The 12,677-nt window shown below is 40.3% G+C and overlaps 1 protein-coding gene across 7 annotated transcripts in view; it reads left to right on the top strand.

Moving 5' to 3' along the window:
* AFF3 (ALF transcription elongation factor 3) overlaps positions 1-12,677 on the top strand; it is a 561,437-nt gene that overhangs the window by 279,395 nt on the left and 269,365 nt on the right. For all 7 annotated transcript variants that reach the window (XM_075916945.1, XM_075916939.1, XM_075916954.1 and 4 more), the window contains one exon: positions 8,619-8,663. In XM_075916945.1, the coding sequence (XP_075773060.1) occupies positions 8,619-8,663 (45 nt within the window). The remainder of the gene's footprint in view (positions 1-8,618; positions 8,664-12,677) is intronic.

Below are 12,677 nucleotides of genomic sequence, written 5' to 3'. Positions count from 1 at the left end.
AGTTGTTTTGATGTACCCCCCCAGACTTCTCTCAAGTACCCTCAAGGGTACTCATACCACTGGTTGAGAAACACTGATCTAGCTAATTTGAAGAACAGTCTCAGTGAGGCTGCAGCAGCATTGACTAGCTGCTGAAGTACATACCCAGGATTGCAGGCAAGTCTGAATACTCTGGGCAGCTGCCCGTGCTGCTGAGGCTTCACTGCTATTGTCATTCAAGATAGGCAACCCAGACTAGTTTTGGTCATGTTTGCACATGCATTCATCACCGCTGTGGTTACATTGTAGACATGCGCTTACAGGCGTAGCACAGAATCTCACCCACATACCTTAAATGGCCACATCTCCCATTCACAATGGAAGTACGCTAGATCAGGCCCATAAATTGTCTGGACAGTTGGCTAATAAAAAGAAAAGTGGATTTCCAAAATAATTTTCTGTGTAGTATGTGCTATTTCAAAAACAATAGTTTGCAGACCATGTTTTTCTCATTATTAAATGCAACCTCTTATTCCTCTCCATTATTTGTCTATTATAGTGGTTCCTAAACTGTGGTCCATGGATCAAAAGACAGACAGCTAAAACTACTTTCTTAATATTTCTTTTCCATTGAAACAGTTGCTGTAGTTGTCACAGGCATGTTATCTGAGCAATGGTAGAATCACTTAAGGAGAGGTGGTCTATCAGACAGTCTCATTACTACCATCTTACTACAGAAGAACCCTTATTTTGCAAACTAACTGGGGATTTTGGAAGTCACAAAATAGAACGCCTCAATTATAGTATGTACAATGCATATGGTGAAGTATGGTGCACTGCTCTGCTTTCATCTTCACCTTCATACCATTATGAAACAAATTCCAATGCACTGAAGGCATCAGAATTTAAAGGGATGTTTACATTTAGTTGATAATTTTTAGTATTGTTATGTAATTATTTTTCTTTTGGCAAGAAAAATGAATAATAGAACGGGTCTGTCATGAAACTGGTGTTGGTAAAGCTCAGTTTCTGTAATTTATTCTGTGAGGTTTGGAAGCCATCTTGTTCTGTGGCTTTTCAACTTCCACCATTACCTTTCTTCTGTGATGACTCCCCATCTCCCCCAGTCACCAAATGTCACTGTACTTACCCAACTGGAAATTATCAAATGACGCTCTGTGATGCTTTGACTATATTTCAGCTACCATGAATAAAACAGGCTCTGTCCAATTAACTTGTTCTAAGCAGCTTGCAGTCAGGGCATTTTGTGTTCCAATTTGCCTGTAGGTTTTTTTTAATTCATTTTCTTCCTAGCCAGAGAGTCTCAATTCCTGGTACAAATCCTGGGTCATGTTAGCACTCAAATTACTGAGTGATCTAGGACTAAGATATCCAGATCCTTTCCACGGAGCAATAATATGTTGCTGTTTTTTCAGTATACACTTCTAAACCTTTTTAAAAGAAAATCCTTTCAATGTTTCTCCTTCTCCCTTTTTGAGGAAAGAGCATTGTTGCAAGTTTCCATTATATGAAAAATAGTCCCCATAATAAATATAAAGAATCCATTTCAGGAAAAGATAATGAATATATTAATTAAAATGACAGAGTTTATTAACAGTCACTGTGAATTATGTTTGAATAACATTTGTATTGTAATTAATACAACATTTTCATCACAGAGCCTGAGTAAAATGTTTTTCTACTGTCACGTCCCAGGTTTTAGATGCCTTCCTAGAAAAAAACAATCCCTTATAAAATTAAAGCAAGTCTTAGGTCCAAAACAGAGTAATAAAAAGCCTAAGAATGAATAGCTGGTTTTTGACATATTATAGCCAATTGTATTTTAAGTTATATGTAAAGAACTAACATTGTAAAGGCAAGCACCAAAAAATGTAGGAAATGTGAACTAAAGTTTCTGGTGCAACTTTGTGTTTTTTATGAAAGTTGAAATTCTGAGAGAGAAGATGTCACCAGAAAATAGTGACAGGCTGATAACCATGTCTGATCTATTCCTATTCAAGCCCTGCTTGTCTGCATCCTAAGATAAGAGCACAAGACCTGCTGAATAATACAGACAGTGAAGTACCAGAGTTAGGGTGTGTCTAGACTACTGAGTTTTGTCGACAAAAGTGGACTTTTGTCGACAAAACTATACCTGCGTCTACAATACCGCTGAGTTCTGTCGACATAACGTCGACAGAACTCAGCAGTTTTGTCGACGCTGGTAAACCTCATTTTATGAGGCATAACACCTTCTGTCGACAGAGTTCTGTCGACGGAAGGTGTTATTGCCTGTAGGGTTGCGTCTAGACTACAGGGTTTTGTCGACAAAGCAGCTTGCTTTGTCGACAGAACTGAATGTGTCTAGACGCTCTATGTCGACAGAAGTTTTGTTGACAGTATCTGTTGACAAAACTTCCGTTGACAAAACCCTGTAGTCTAGACGTACCCTCAGTGAGGGAGAAGAGACTATACAACTCGTCATCTGCTCCTTACACCCAGCCCATCTTCTCACAGTGGCTAAAGTAGATTAAAACAAGGAGCTGTTAGTGTAACTACAAGGAGGAAAGGCAGCTGTGGGGGATTCCTGTTCTCATGACACAACGAGGAAAAGGAGATCTATAACTTTGCTTTTAGCAATGAAAAGAGATTGGCATTGATAAGAACTGGTCAAACATTTTCCAATGGAATGCTTTCCTTGAAAAATTTTTAAAGTTAAGTTGAAATTGAAACTTTCCATGGAATGTTCTGTGTTGGTTTTGATTTATATTTAGTGTCAATCTTTTTAAATGTAGCATTTGAGAAAGTGATTGTTTAACTTTATCAGAATGAAACATTTCAGTGTTTTGTCTTGACAAAAGGACTCTTTCTTTTGAAATCTGTTTTATATTTTAAATTATGCTATAACATTTTTAAAAGTAGAAAATGAAACAAAACATTTTAGTTTTAACAAAACAAAATGTTTAAGAATGTTGTTTTGCAGGAAATTTTGAAGTTTTGGGGGGTTTTGTTCTCGTGGGGGTTTCTCATTTGGAAAGAAAACAAATTTCAAAATGTAGGAATTTCCCATAAATCAGAAATTCGGAGTTTTATTCAGCTTTTGCTGAGGCTCTTACCACAAATCTTTCCTTCCTGTAGATCAAAGGGGTGGATGCAATTGCTGCTCCTGCCATTACATTTTCTCTTTCTGAGCCGGAGCACTAACTCTATGCCATGGAGTATGCTCAGTGCAGTTGTCACATTCGGGAGTTTTTTGGGCAGTTCAACATGCTCCATATAAATGGAATGTTCTGACACCTAAGCAGCAAACCTCTAACAAAATCCTACTAAGCAAGGGCAAATGGAATTTTTTAGCTTTACAACTCTGCCAAATCTAGATACATTTTCATGAAATAGTAAAATCCACTTCTCTGACCCCATGATTATCATCCACATGCTGATTTTCAATGTACTGGTCCTTTTAAGATGTAAAGCTCTTCAAATAAATGGTTGCATGGGCAGAAATTTAGCACTGGCAAAACTCCTTGATTTTCCCTAGTCTTCTTATCAAAAATTGTGTAAGTGTTTTTGCTGAAATTTTCCTGATACACCATCTAACAAAAAAGCAACAGCACTGAGACAGATCAAACATGCAATATTGCAACCCACACAATAGAAATTCTGCAAACCTGTAAAGAAGTGAAAACAGGGCTTATAATGGAAAGTACTTAATTAGTGGCATAACTAGTAGCCCCTACCTTAAATCAAAATGCAGAAATAGTTTTTTTACATGAGATGAGCAATGTCGAGTGTAGGCATGAATGCAACACCTCAAGAAGAAGGACAGCAAGAAGAGGGAAACACTTGTTATGAAACATATTAATGAGTCTGAAGTTTCATTCAGTAGTGGGAATTGATGCCTTTTATTTCATTAACAACCTGGTCCACAATTCTTCTGTACACTTTATTTATATAGCCCATATATTGATTTCAATGGGAGTTAGACATTTAACTGTCTTTAAGGTCTGTCCATAAGCAGTTTTTTTAAAGCACCAGTTGTTCTAATATTATAGTACTTTCAATCAAGATATCTTTTATTCTTTTTTTTTTAATCTGGAAGTTTTCTGCATTGAAATGATCCACTGTCTTGAAGATTATGGAAACCAGCTTTTGATAGATAAGCAAAACAGAGTTTATGCCCATGCATTTTTTTCAGAAGAAATTTTCAGTCCAAGTTGTAAGCACTCATCACCAGTTACCAAATGGAACTTTAACTTGCTCTGCATGTATGAATTCCAGCAACAGAATCTTACCCATTGCTTGGTAGTGTAACCTGCACCTATGATTTCATCCAATTACAGTGCTTATGAAGGGTGGCAGTTTGAGCAGAGAGAAAGTGATGTACCAGAAGAGTGTCAGAATAGAGTATAGAATCCTTGCAGTCAAGAACCCACTTTAGAAAGGACCCCAAATGTACCATCAGCTGACACCAAGCTGGCTGCAGATACCAAGCTGGCCCAGCTTTTAATGCCAGTATGGCAAGAAGGACCCAGACGGAGTGGACAGAGGTCAAGGATATAAATTAGGTATTCCTCAACTTTTAAAATACTTTAATAAGTCTTAATTCACACTGAAAGCAAAATGCAGTAAGTTTTGGTGAGTTAGTAGAAGTACTTAATGCAACACAAATAATGATATAAAAAGCTTTTGCCATAATAATCTCTTACGGTGAGGCTATGTCTGTTCTACAGTTGGAGCTAGGGGATGTAATTCCCACCTCATATAGAAATACTTGCACTAGCACTTATCTTACTAGTGCTCCATCTACCTCTTCTGCCCCCCCCTCCTCCATGAATACATACTTGGGGTGGGTCAGCCATGCTGCCACTCACTGCTGCCCATGCTACAATGGCTATGCTGCTATTTTTGGGATGCTGGCTTGATGGGAACAAGTGTGAGCATGTCGGCGTTAGCTGAGTAACACCCCCCCAGCTCCAAGTGTAGATGTAGCCTAAATTTAAACTAGATTGCTATGGGAGATGGGTCTACCTTTTTTTCAATGTAAGGCTTTAAGAGGAGGAGAAAAGTCTCATAAAGAGGACATTCTTTCAATAGAAGTTCCTTTACATATCACTTTGTGAAAGCTGTTGGTAAGAAAAAAAATAAGGGACATTATAAAATAAAATATATACAGATGTAGCTTTCTTGCAATTACAGTACATCCCATGTCCCAAGAATTTGGTGCAGTCTTTATTCAGCTTCGTTTCTTACAGTGCTCTGTGCTTTGCATGGCAATTAGCTCCTTGTGTTATCAATGATGTGATGCTCCTGGCTATTTCTGCAGAAATAAGTGCTGTTATCCTCGGCTGCAGATCCTCACATTTTCCTGCCAGACTCTGGGTGTGCATGTTCGTACAAATGTTTGGTGTTGTGTAGGGCTGCTCTGACTGAGAAATGAAGGTAATGAGAAAAGCATCAGAGAACTGAAGGAATCATGCCCACTGCCTTTGATAAAAGTGAACTAGAGTTGCCAGCATTTCCCTGGGAGTTCATTGGAGGTTCAGGGAGGCAAGTCTGTTGTGATAGATTTAAAAAAAAAATAGTGACAGACAAATGAGTTCATCCAAGTTAGTATAAATAATACATTAGTAACAGTTCAGCAATTCAGCACGAAGTAACACCCACAAACCTGACAACCCCACTCCCCAAAACCCAGAGTAATTAAAATGTACATTGTGCCCATCTTTTGCTTTATGTACATTTTCAAAGAGGGAGAAATGATTACATTGTTCAAAATTATAGGCTCTTTTTATATATTTATGTAGGTACAGGGACATGTAGGCATTTATAACAAGAAGTCCTGTGGCACCTTAAAGACTAACAGATTTATTGGAGCATAAGCTTTCCTGGGCAAAGACGCACTTCATCAGATGCATTTATGTAGGTGTTTATGTAGGCACTTACATAATAGTAGAAGCTGAACACAGTTTAAAATGGGCAGATTCATCCATTTAAATAGGTGAAAGATTGGAGAGGTGTATAGCATTTACTGATCATCTGAGGAAGTGGGTTTTGCCTATGAAAGCTCATGATTCTAAATATATATATTGTAAGTCTATAAGGTGCTCCAGGACTACTCGTTGTTCCTTTAAACTTATAGACTAATGTGGCTACCCCTCTGAGTATTTACTGCATGTAAGTAATAGATTAAAAAAACAATAACATTGTAGTAAGGCAAAGTTACAATAAAATGTTAACTTACTACATTGTACTTGACTTATTCAGGACCAGATTAATATTCAAAAATTTTGGCCTTCTTGCTGGGGAGCCCTCCTCCTCTGCGTTCATGAAAAAGGGTGACCATATTTCTGAGTATCTATTGCCTTTTTTGCCCTTTTCTTCTGTATGTATTGGTATGAATGTTTTTCCATTACAGGACAATTCATATTTTATTATGCCATAATTCCATATTTGGGGGGTTACATTTATGCAGCAGTGTGCAATATGAACTCTAAATACAATAAAAAGTCATTGAACATTGAGTAAGCAGATCAGAGGATCTTTAAAAAGCTGGTATTCTGTTATAAGATTAATCTCTTTAATAATTTCCTCCCCAAGCCATTTAATTCATACACATTAATAAGACAACCACCATATGTACATGTTCCTCCTTCCTGCAAGCCCTCCAACAAATCACCTATTGATGCAAACTGCAGGTGGAATTTACCACCATGTAAATCTTTTATTAAAATATTTTTGCAAAGTTAAATTCATCATTTTGAATTCAGAGACTTGTGGATTTCTGTGGCATTTTGGAAAGTGAAAAAAATATTATGTAGTGTAATCTTCTAGATACACATGTATTGGTGTGGTATTATGGTGCTAAAAGGGCAAGATCATGGAATGAGACTGTTATAAAGAGAAAAGGGGACACCAATTTTTTTCCAAATAACGTTTCCTTATTTTCCTCTGTTTGCCTGGACCTTGTGTTTCTCTTTCATTATCACACATTAGAAGACTATCAGGTCACTTGGATCAAGATATAATTGTGAGCAGTAAAGTGTTTTTATTTTCTGCCTTGAAGTGTAATGGGCCAAGGAACAATATTTTGGCTTAATTCCATGGTGGTAGAAAGGACGAATCTGTTACAAGTGAATATTTTCAAATGTACTTTATTATACTCGGAGGAGAAAGATTTAATATTAAAACACAAAAATAGATATTTCTGAATTGAGTTATGAGCAAATTTAATCTATTTACCTTTGGTATTTTGATCTTAACAGTAGAGCAACACCGGGGGCGGGGGGGGGGGGGGGGCTGGAAATCACGTTAAGAAAGAAGATGACATCTTCTGCCTTCTTATATAAAACCAGCGCAAATATGAATTGTAGACTTTTGGTGGGGGCATCTGACTTGCTGCTCTGCAAACAAGGCCCGTGGCGTGCCAGGAGGGCTTTGTGTGCTCAACTGTTCATGATGTTGATGTCATGAAGCATAGAATGGCTTTTTATTTTTAAAGGGCGGGGGGGATCTAGGGAGAGGAGAAAAACAAATCAGCTAATGTGGGAGGGAGGAAGAAAGTCCACAGTATTTTGTGATTTTTCATGTGTGTGTTTTTTTCTTGTTAGTTCCCTTTATTAGCAGCATCAAGTACAGGCAGTCCCCGGGTTACGTACAAGATAGGGACTGTAGGTTTGTTCTTAAGTTGAATTTGTATGTAAGTCGGAACTGGTACATATTGTAGGGGAAACTCTAGCCAAACATTTCTCCAGAGCTCAGTTTTATTCTCCCACACCTCACTTCCCTCAGTCCTTTATTCTCAAGCTTAGGTGTCTGCTGAGAAAAGCCGCTCTGCGTCTCCCTGGTCTGCTGGGGGGGAGGGGGACGCTAGCTTCGCGTCTCCCTGGTCTACTGGGGGGAAGCAGCTAGTGTGGGGTTGCCTCACCTCATATGTAAGTAGGGATCCGATGTAAGTTGGATCCATGTAACCCGGGGACTACCTATATTTCTGTTTTATTGTTACTCCACCAGTAACAACAAAAGCAGCATATTACATTCTTTGAGTAATCTGTTGCAATGATGAGTTCAGAATGGGTCTGTTTTCAATTGCTTGTAGTACCTTTTAACCAGTGATTTGTCAACAATGAGTAATTCTAGAAAGACGCTTTATGTTGCACCTAGTTCTTTTTCTGTTGAAATCGGTGGCATAACTCCTATTGGCTTTTAAGATGACAAACTATATTACAGCAAAAGGGTTAAGGACAATTCATTTGTTTAATAACCAAGGTCCATATTCAGCAGCATTTTCCAGGAGTCTTGACAATAAAAGATTCATGAGTTCCCATAACCTGGCATGAAATAACAGCCACAAAAATTTATGAAACATAAATTATTCTCTGCTTGTATATGACTGTCTTAATTCTGATATTGTTACCCCCTCACGCTTCCAAAGGATATGAATTCAAACCCTCCCTCCACTCTGCCAGGAAGTGTGCTACTTTGGTTATTATATTATGGGTCTGCTCTCAGAATGGTCTTCCAAAAGAACTCTGCTATTAACATACAGAAGTAGGACAAACAAATTTGTCTGCCAATGCCATGTCTTCAAACCTGCCATTTGTTATTTCTTACTTAAAAAATATTTTCCTCTTTGTTTACAGGATAGCGGGACAGGAGATAACAGCTGTATTGAAGAAATTTTGCGGGTAGGAACTCTTTAATTACTCTGTTCTTATGCCATTAAATTTACCCTAGAAAGAAAGAGAAAGTGTAAGTAATAGAATTCCTCCTCTGGTACTTGTGTACTTTTTTAGATGTGACTTTTCTAGAAAACAAGTAAAACATATAAAAACAATGCTTTGCACTTGCTACTGCTGACCAGACATTTCCCTGGAAGCAGACAAGGGAACTAAATTAAACACTAAAATGTGTAAGCATGTTTCAGGTTTACAAACCAAGTTGTGTGTGTGTTACCATTAATCATGATTGTTCAGAAACTTAATTGGGGGAGGGCAATTCTCCCGTTTGGATATGATTAAAATCCATTGTGTGGTTATATTATTAATGACATTGTTATGTCAACATCTGCAAAGTTATTTGCAGAATACCAAATGTCCCCAATTCTGCTCATGTGCGGGACTTGGCAACCATTCTCTGGGGGATGCCTTTCTAAACAAATGGGCAGCCCCCCTAGATTATGCCTTTCCCCCCATACCTCTCATCCCAAGAGTCCTACGCAAAATCCTGAGAGACAAAGCCCTAGTCATCCTGATTGCCCCGTCATGGTCTTGCCAAACCTGGTACCCATACCTTTACAAGCTAGCGATCCAGCCTCCCCAGCCTCTACCATACCGGATAGACCTATTATCTCAGGACAATGGCAGGATACTACATCCCCAACTCCATACCCTGAATCTTCAGGCGTGGCTTCTTTCTGGTTCTCAGAGATAGAAGACCGCTGCTCGCAGAAAGTAAAAGACATCCTCCTCCATAGCAGGAGGCAATCCACGCGAAAAACCTACCAGCAGAAATGGGTACGTTTTTCTCACTGGTGTCAACGAGCCAAAGTGGAACCCTGTGTTTCTCCACTGAATACCATCCTAGATTACATTATGGACCTTAAAACATCGGGACTGTCAATTTTTTCTCTAAGAGTACACCTCTCTGCAATAGCAGCATTTCATACCTCGGTGGATGGCTTCTCCATTTTTAACCATCCTATCACAAAGAGGTTCCTCAAGGGACTCCAAAATGTGTATCCACCATATAAAGCCCCACCCCCTTTGTGGGACTTAAATCTTGTTTTGGACTACCTGACCAGACCTCCCTTTGAACCATTGGCAACAATACCACTTCCCTTCCTTTTTATGAAAGTCTGCTTCCTCTTAGCCATCACCTCTGTCAGAAGGGTGAGTGAACTTGCAGCACTAATGTTGGAACCCCCTTACACAGTTTTCACAAAGGATAGGGTCATACTTAGACCACACCCGACGTTCCTGCCTAAGGTCTGTACGGAATTCCACCTCAACGAACCGATCATATTACCTACCTTCTTCCCGAAACCACACTCTTCACAGAGAGATGTCACCCTGCATACTCTGGACATCCGGAGGGCTCTGGCCTTCTTCCTAGAAAGAACAAAACCATTTCGTAAATCTGAAAGACTTTTTATTTCCATCCCTGAACGATCAAAAGGGGCACCAATATCATCACAACAAATCTCAAAATGGATCTCGACATGTATAATCAAGTGCCACTCTCTAGGCAATAGACCGCTACAGCGCCCACCACTAGCGCATTCCACCCAAGCCACGGCTACCTCTACAGACTTTCTTGGCACTGTCCCCTTAAGAGACATTTGCCGGGCAGCAACATGGTCTTCAGACCATACTTTTGCTAAACACTACGCTATCCTTCCACAACTCAAGAGTGATTCATCAGTTGCCACAGCAGTACTCTCTATCACTGCTAAACTATGACTCCGGCTCCCTCCAGCCTTACATTGAATACTGCTTTGTAGTCACCTACAGTGGAGCACCTATGGGGACACTACTCGAAGAAGAAAAGGGAGTTACTCACCTCGTGCAGTAACAAGTGTTCTTCGAGATGTGTGTCCCCGTGGGTGCTCCACGACCCTCCCTACCTCCCCTCTGCTCAGAGTCAAAATTCTCGGGCGGAGACGAGGAACTGAAAGGGAGGGAGTTGAGCCGCGCTCCTCAGGAGGTGGGAAGGGCTTGAGATGCCTCCTGGGCATGCGTGGCTCAACAGGGGAAACTGCTATACAAAGCTCCGATCTGCAGCTCAGGGCAACCCCTCACTTACAGTGGAGCACCCACGGGGACACACATCTTGAAGAACACTCGTTACTGCATGAGGTGAGTAACTCCCTTATCGTCATCAACTCAGACCTACATAAGGCAGGCCAGTCTTCTTTGAGAAACACTGCTCTAGAGATAATATAAGGACTCCTGGAAAGTTTATAAAGCCTGCAAGGGATATCTAAGATCTACAGGAATCCTAGCCCTGATCCTACTTCATCCACCAATTTACATCTGCTGCATCAAATTATAATGACAGTGTCTGGCATCATAAAGTTTTCACCTACAGGGAGGCTATACAAATATTTGAAAGAAGCTAGGGAAACTTCAAGTCAAAAACACCATTTAATTACAGTTATAATGATAGACCAACACAGAAAAGCCTTACTAGAACAAATGTTTGCCAATTTGTACATTCTAAGTGAAAGGCAGCATTTTAAAACCACAAAAAGCAAAGAAAATCATAGTTAAGGTTCTGTACATATCCTTAACTCTGTCCCTCCCTAGCTACCTCAGTGTTTCTGCAGCCATCCTCCACACTTTCTCAGAATAAACTATGGGCTGTCCATGTGAGAGTCATGATCAATGTTCCCTCTAATCTTTCCCATTTTTGTGAAAATTGTATCCATCCGTGGAATACATTTTTAGGTGCTCCAAAGCATGTGAGAATGCACACCATCAGTAGAAATAGAAACCTAGCTGTGGGCATTCTGCTAATCAGCCGGGCAGCATATGAATCTCTTCTGAGAGGCCACACAAGCGCACATCTTACAGGGAACACTGATCATGTAATCCCTTTGGTTTATTTTGATTATCTTTTATTAGTCTGTGTTCTGTGCATTTTGTAATGAATGTTGGGATTTGGGGTAAAAGTGTATTTTGCTATACAATCTGCTTAAAATTGGAGTAATAGTAGTGAATCATCCTACATCTCCATTAATTCAACTGTTGTAGCCCACCCCTGATATACCTGGAGCTGGAATTTGCTGTGGAATTGAAAAATGTATGAGATGAATTTGGTCTGGTTGTTAATATAGTCTTTATGGGTGACTTCCTGGATTTTTTTTTAGTATTTTTGTTGAAAGGAAATAAATTTCTGAAATCTGAATTCTGACTGGGCTAAAAGTAAAACTTAGGTTGACCTAGCTACATTGCTGAGGTTTGTGAAAAGTGTCCCGTGTGATGTAGTGAGGCCACCCAAATTGCCACTGTCGATGTAGCTAAGTCAGCAGGGTTCATCCATTTCACTGTTGAGCAGGAGCATATAAAGCATATGTGGGGGTGTGAGGCGGTAGGGATTGCTTGGCAGGGTATGGAGGTAGGTAGATAGAAGAGGGCTGATGGGCAGCAGAGGGCACTAGGAATAAGGAAGTCTTTGGTTAAGAGGGGTAGGTGAAAACAGTATGTGGATGGGTCCCATGAGAAGAGAAACATTGTTTAGAGGAACACAGAGAGCATGGGGGAGGAGGGGTACAAGCTGTGTAGAAAGGGCATGGGATACATAGAGAAGGGAGGACCAAAAGCAGGGAATTCTAAAGGCCCGGCGACCTGACCACATCATCTTTCCAGCAGCCCAGAGCTGGATTATGAAAGGGGCTTTAATGGCTGCAGCCTAGGACTCCGAGCTAAGCAAGGGACTCCCTTAGCCCAGAGTCTTGGGATGCAGCCACTAAAGCCCCTGTGTGCCTCTGGCCAGCTCTGCCTGCTGGAGGGTGGCAGAGGAGGTGGCATTGCATGCTGCTGTTCCCACTCCTACCCTGGGCTGGAGCAGTGCATGTTGCTGAGAACTCAGAGAAGCTCTCTGCCCTAGCACATGCCTGCAGGCTTCTCCCCCCCCCCCCACTCTTCCTCCCAGACCCCGCATCCCCAGCCTATTCCAGCACCCTACCTCCTCCTCAGACC

This window comes from Pelodiscus sinensis, chromosome 1, assembly GCF_049634645.1.
Source record: "Pelodiscus sinensis isolate JC-2024 chromosome 1, ASM4963464v1, whole genome shotgun sequence".
In the NCBI taxonomy this organism is placed as follows: domain Eukaryota; kingdom Metazoa; phylum Chordata; order Testudines; family Trionychidae; genus Pelodiscus; species Pelodiscus sinensis.
Note: the sequence above shows the minus strand (reverse complement) of the source record. Positions and strands in the feature narration are given on the sequence as shown.